The 6,921-nt window shown below is 48.2% G+C and overlaps 1 protein-coding gene across 1 annotated transcript; it reads left to right on the top strand.

Moving 5' to 3' along the window:
* The first annotated feature begins 4,854 nt into the window (after window positions 1-4,854).
* CCL19 (C-C motif chemokine ligand 19) lies at window positions 4,855-6,666 on the top strand. The gene is made up of 4 exons (XM_004473650.4): window positions 4,855-5,088; window positions 5,828-5,954; window positions 6,169-6,262; window positions 6,360-6,666. The coding sequence occupies exons 1-4, from the start codon at window positions 5,028-5,030 to the stop codon at window positions 6,378-6,380; spliced, it is 303 nt and encodes a 100-aa protein (XP_004473707.1). The 5' UTR covers window positions 4,855-5,027; the 3' UTR covers window positions 6,381-6,666.
* The last annotated feature ends 255 nt before the right edge of the window (window positions 6,667-6,921 follow it).

Genomic DNA, 6,921 nt, shown 5'->3' with positions numbered 1-6,921 from the left:
GAGTGTTTCAAGCCCTCAGTGTTGTTGCAAGTAACTAAGAATCTGGTCCTTTAAGGAATGAAGGCTGGTGGTTGCCATGGGTCCCCAGGGGATAGGGAGGGAAGAGTGGAGTAGATGGAACAGAGCGCATTTTTAGAGCATGGAAGTGTTCTACATGATCTTGCTATGATGGATGGATACAAGCCATGTTAATGTCATCAAAATGTATAAAAGTGTATGACCCAAAATGTAAATCATAATGTAAACCATTAGGCATGGTTAGTAGCTATGTGTCAATATTTGTATATCATTTGTAGCAAACGTACCATCTGCATATACAATATTATTAATCGGGGAAGGGAAAAGGGGGAGGATATTGAGTAAATGGGAGGCCCCTGTATCTGATACATGACTTTTCTGTAACCTAAAACTTCTTTGAAACAAAATGAAAAAAGTAAGACACTGAAAATGTGTCACAGAAGAAAATGTGACTGTACATACAGGACAACAGCTCTTACAGTGAAGAAAGGCAAAATGTCACAAAAAAAAAAAACTAAATATTTTTTCAGTCATTTTTTATTGTCAAAAATTTTTTATCTTTTTAAATTTTTTTGTATTTTATTTCTTATTTTTAAAACAATCATTATTATTTCATTTTCTTATTAGTTGTATTTGGCTATTTTATTGGCTTCATTTTTTAAGAGGTTTTGGATCACAGAAGGGTTACAACTGTGACAGGGGAGGATCATTGGTGCAGGCTCTCAGTGATAGGGAATACATGGGAGGAAGCTCACCTGGGCATATATATAAGGCATATAAATATGTTCAGATGTTCATGGAGCATTGTCACAGTTGGTGGAGATTCACACAATAACCTAGAGAATATCGAATTCCCATTCTGAGGAGCTCTGCCACATTCTCTAATGAAACAGCAACAATCCCCTGAGTACAGGGGCAGTGACTAGTGAAGGACGATGGTCCATTGACAGGCCCTTGATATTCATGACTGTGCTTATGAACCTTTACTCTTGAAATTGAAACTTAGCCTAATATTGTAGGGTACCTAAGAGTTACCTCCTGAGAGCCTCCTTTTTACTCAGATGTGGCCTCTCTCTAAGCTGAACTCAGCATATAAATACCTTACCTTCCCGCCAGCATGGGACATGACCCCCAGGGATGAGCCTCCCTGGCACTGAGGGATTATTACCAAGTACCAACTAGCAATGCAACTGGAAAAAGACCTTGACCAAAAGGGGGAAAATGTAAAGAGAAATGAGTTTATATGGCTAAGAGACTTCAAAATGAGTCAGGAGGTCATTCCAGAGGTTACGCTTATGCACGTCTCAGCAGGATCTCATTAACTGCCAAAGTAGGTACTACCCTAAATAGCAGGGCTCCTGGGGGCTCTGGAGACATCCAGACACTATAGTCAGGGCAGATAGCTCAGGAGTTAGGTGCCTTGCCAGTGGGCCCTATTTTGGAATTTATGCTCTCCAGTGTGACAGAGTTGGACTCAATTGTAGTTTCCCTATATATGGCTCTTCTGTCCTTCTATTTGAACCTATAATTAGTACTAAACTTGGTAGTGTACATCCAAGAGACTTAAATGTTTGGGCTGTCCATGTGCCAGCTGGGCCCTGAATCTCAAAGTAGTTGCAACACCTACTCTCCAGTTCATTGATCTCACCCAGGACAACTAACAAGCAGGTGATAATGGACAACCACCATACCAAGGAACCAAGAGAGTCTACAACTGCAAGCAAGAAAGTCCCATCCATCAGCCCTATGGGATCAAAGCCCCCTCTCTATTAGAGGTGAAGTGGACATCACCATCCCAGAATTCTCAGGGTTGGGAAATGAACTATGGACTAAAGTAGACTTATTGGCATTCTACTACAGACTTGTTGTGATTCTAGCAATGGAAGAAATTATATCATTGATGTGTAAGCAGTGGCCACTGGAGGTTCTGGGGCAGAGAGGGGGAAAAACAGGTGTAATATGGGGGCATTGTCGGAACTTGGGAATTGTCCTGAATGACATTGCAATGACAGATTCAGGCTACTATATATCTTACCATAACCTACAAAATTGTGTGGGAAAGAGTGTAAATTACAATGTAAACTGTAATCCATGCTTAGTGGCAATGCTCCAGAATATGTTCATCAATTGCAAAGAATGTACCACACTAATGAGTGATGTTGTTAATGTGGGAAAGTGTGGGGGATGTGGGGAGCAGGGCATGTGGGAATCCCCTATATTTTTTATGTAAAATTTATGTAATCTAAGTATTTTTTAATTAAAAAAAAATTTTTTTAAAGATTTATTTATTTATTTAATTTCCCCCCCTCCCCTGGTTGTCTGTTCTTGGTGTCTATTTGCTGCGTCTTGTTTCTTTGTCCGCTTCTGTTGTCGTCAGCGGCACAGGAAGTGTGGGCGGCGCCATTCCTCGGCAGGCTGCTCTTTCATTTCACGCTGGGCAGCTTTTCCTCACGGGCGCACTCCTTGCGCGTGGGGCTCCCCCACACGGGGGACACCCTTGCGTGGCACTGCACTCCTTGCGTGCATCAGCACTGCACATGGCCAGTTCCACACGGGTCAAGGAGGCCCGGGGTTTGAACCGCGGACCTCCCATGTGGTAGACGGACGCCCTAACCACTGGGCCAAAGTCCGTTTCCCATAATTAAAATTTTTTAAAAAAGAAGTAAGTTATGGATGGCAGCGGGGCAAACAGAAAATAAACAGCACTCCCAGAGGCAGAAGGATGGATAAATCAATCAATGGAAAGATGGATAAATGGATGAATTAATGGACACCTCTGAATGGAAGGATGAATAATAATGGCTAGGATTTATTGAGTACTTGTTATATGCCAGCCTCTGAACTAAGGTCTTTATTCAGATTATCTCATTTAATCCTAAAAAGCAGATCTATTATCATTCCCATTATTTTACAGGTAAGCACACAAAGACATAGAGATTGCATAACTTGCACATGGTTAAACAGCGAGTGAGTGATGAAACCTGAAACCCAACCTAGACAGAATCTCACTCATCTAAACTGTGCTGTGATCAGTGGGCAGGTGGCAGGCAAGCAGTCTGGGCCAGTGGTCAAAAGTGTAAGCCCTGGACCAAAAGACACCTGGGTTCGAATCACACACAAGCACTTATACTAGCTGTGTGACCTCATGCTCTGAGGTTCATTCTCCTCACATGTAGAACAGAGATAATAGTAATATGATAATAATTTTTTTAAAACTACTTTATAGTTATGTTGAAAAAGGTAAGTAAGATAATAGTGGTAAAGTCATGGATATAGTGCCTAGCAAACAGTAAGGAATCAATAAATAATAGTACTGTTACTATAATTATTAATGAATGGAAAGAAAGGAAACACCCCTATTAAAAAGAAGGTCTAGGGAAGTGGATGTAGCTTAAGTGATTGGGCTCCCATCTACCATACGTGAGGTTCAGGATTCAATTCCTGGGGCCTCTTGGTGAAGGTAAGCTGGCCCACACAGTGAGTTGGCCCAAGTGGAGAGCCTGTGCAGCAAGCTGACGCAAGAAAAAGAGACACAGAGGAAAGATGATAAGAGACACAGCAGACCAGGGAGCTGTCTGCACCTCTCTCCCACTCTGGAAGGTCCCAGGATCAATTTCCAGTGCCACCTAAAGAGAAGACAAGCAGACACAGAAAAATGCACAGCAAATGGACACAGAGGGCAGACAATGGCAGTGGGGGAGGATGGACAAAATATTAAAAAAAAAAAAAAGAGGATCTAGAGAGCAGATGTGGCTCGAGCAGTTGAGCACCTGCCTCCCACACGGGAGGTCCCAGTTCTGTTTCAAGCACCTCCTGAAAAAAACAAACAGCAAGCAATACAAACAAGAAAACCAACTCAGGGGAGCCGATGTGGCTCAGTGGTTGAGTGCTGGCTTCCCACATGGGAGGTTCCAGTTTCAATTCCCGGCCCCCCAGTACCTCAAAAAAAAAAGAGGGTCCAGAGCTTGGGTAGAGATGGTTAAATGGATGTCCTACATATTGATTTCTCTTTCAAGACCGCATTTTCTGGTCCATTTCTGGTCTTTCTCATCAGGATGGGGAAATACTAGTTCCCCTCTACCATCTGTCAATTCCTTGAAGTTTGGGGGATTTGTCTGGATATGAGCTGGCCAGCCCCTCTCCTTAGAAATCCCCTCTTGGTTCCCAGGCTTGAAAGGAGGGAAAGGATGAAGGGGGCTGTTCCCAGCCAGGCTCTCTGACCCAGGTCTTGGGCATAGGAAAATGGTGAACAGGGGAAGGGGCAGGGCTCGCTGAGCCAGGAGGCTGAATCCCAGCATGGGATGGAGGTGCCAGGCTTCCTCCCAAGAGAGCCTCCCTTCCCTTTCTGCTCTCCTTATCCCAAGGATTCTCATCTGGTTCCCAGGTGGTGATTGGCAGGAATCGTGATGACCTGGGGAGGCTACCCCAAGCTCTTGAGGTTGTTCTGAGGGCACCAAGCCCTCACCAGGGGTCTTAGAACCACAGAGAAGAGAGGTGAGGATGTAGAATAAACCAAGGGAATAAGCACCCCATCCCAACCCTGACCACAGCTTCTGAGCCCCAGCCCCATTGTTGATGACGCCAATGCCACCCTGGAGATGCTAGTGCAGATCCTCCATCTGGAGCTAACAATGCCCAGGCCCCTTCTCTTGGCCGCACTGCACACAGCTTAGGTTCCCAGAGCCGAAGCCAAGGAAAAGGGGGAAGGGGGAGGGCAGTGTCAGGTTCTGCCAGAAATAGGGGGGGAGAGGGGGCTCTACGGAATGGGACATGGAGGGGGATTTCTGGACTGAGAAAGTGAAAGCTTCTAGGACTATAAATAAGAGCAGCGTAGACTCACACAGACACACTTCCAGACCCTTTCACATCCCCCAAACACGCCTGGGCGCTTCCCACTGCTTCTGTGCACTCGCCGCCAAGTTTCAGCCACCCACAGACTCCTGCACACGCCGCCGAGATTCTTCATTCACCCTCACGCACTCCCTGTCAGCCCGCCTCTGTCACCTTCCATGGCACCTCGCTTGGCTCCACTACTGGCTCTCAGCCTGCTGTTTCTCTGGACCTCCCCGGGTAAGGCTGAGAGGAGGGTTAGGGGGGATGGTGGGATGGGGGATGCAATGTCTGGATCTCAGACTGCTTGACACAGCACATGAGGCACGATGAGTTCTGGTCCATCCTGGGTCTGCATGATTCAGGGAACCTGGGGGAGGGGGTCCCTGTGCCCATGCGAGTGCCTGTGCAGAGGGGGGGTGTTCCTGGGCCTCTGAATTCCAATGTGTCTGCCTTTTGGTGTATCCTGGGCTGGGGTCTAGGCTATCCCTCTTTTGCACACTCTATTTCCTGCTGCCTTAGCTTCCCCGGCAGAATGAGAGAAAAGTACAGGCTTGCATAAGGTGGGGAGAATGGGAGGCACTGAGGCAGGGCTGATAGTCAAAATATTTAGCAACTCATAGGGCTCCAAACCCCAACCTTCTAGTAAGAACAGGGTTTTGGAGACTCCTGGCCGTGACCAGCATTAACTCTTTAGTTGCTGAATTGTGCAGAAATTGAGAGGTCTGGAGAGAGAGGTCGGGGCGATCAGGGCAGCAGGAAAGCACCTGCGGGGTTCAGGGAAGTGGTTGTTACCAACCAATTTAGAAGTGTTTTGATATATTTAGCAGCCAGCAGGGACATACTGGTGCATACTGGCTGAAATCAGGTCTAGTTGCCCCCTCCGCGCCCCACTCCCCCACCGGTATCCTTAATCCCACTTCGAGCTTTGGTCTGCCTTCTCCGGCCTCCTGAGTCTTTGACACTACCTTCTCCGCAGCTCTGGGTAATGCCAATGACGCGGAAGACTGCTGCCTGACTGTGACCAAGCGCCCCATCCCTGGGAGCATTGTGCGATCTTTCCACTACCTCCTCCTGAAGGATGGCTGCAGGGTGTCTGCTGTGGTGTGAGTTGGAGGGTGAGGGTGGGCAGGGAGTATCTAACCTCAATTCCCCTCTCCACCCTGGTGATACCCCATCTTCCCATCTCTCTTCTTGCCAAGCCCAGTCCCTTCAAGGAAGCCCTGGAACAGGTCTTGGTGCTCAGCCTCTGTCCCCCGCTTCAGGGCCTTCTAGGAAACTGGGTTCCAGGGCTCCTTTCTCTCTGATCTCTGGCTCTAGGTTCACCACTCTGAGAGGCCACCAGATCTGTGCACCCCTAGACCGGCCCTGGGCGCTGCGCATCATCCGGAGACTGGAGAAGGCCTCTGCCAAGGTAAGTCTTCCCCTGCTCCCTCCCCAGCCCTGCCTTCTCCCACCACACCCCTGCCCGAAATCCCAGCCTGTGACCCTGCCTCTCCTTCTTGCCCCAGAGCAAAAGTCACCAAAAGTAGCTCGTGTCAGTCCCAAGAGAGTGCCCCGAGTCGGAGTGGAGAGGTGCGATATCCTGCGGCCGTGGAGAACTAAGCACCAAAACAGAGGACCGGGCCTCCAGCTGCTCTGCACCGGGCCTGACCTAGACCTGACCTAGACCTTACAAGCCAGGGCAGGGCCTGGAGTGCCAATGAGAATATGAGTGGGTGTAAGCGAAAGGATGAGCGTGGCAGGAGCACAGCCTCTCCATGGCCAATAAAGCTTCCAATAAAGTGCCCTGGCACCCACAGATTTGTCTGTCTGCTGTTTGCCATCTGTCCAGGTGGACAGGTATAGGGAGGGGGGTGATGGGAAGGCAGGATCTATTTTCCACCCTGCAGCCTGAGTGATCCTGACACGCCTATGCTCTCAGATTGAGCCCCCACAATCAGGGCTCTACCTCACGACTCCTCACATCCAGGGTGTCAGTTCCCTGCAGGAGCCAGTCTCTCATGCCTCGCAGTCTTGGCTCTTCAAGCATCCAGGTGTCTCAGGTGTCACGGAGGGAAAGGGAGTTGTTGG

This window comes from Dasypus novemcinctus, chromosome 8 (assembly GCF_030445035.2).
Source record: "Dasypus novemcinctus isolate mDasNov1 chromosome 8, mDasNov1.1.hap2, whole genome shotgun sequence".
Lineage (NCBI taxonomy): Eukaryota > Metazoa > Chordata > Mammalia > Cingulata > Dasypodidae > Dasypus > Dasypus novemcinctus.
Note: the sequence above shows the minus strand (reverse complement) of the source record. Positions and strands in the feature narration are given on the sequence as shown.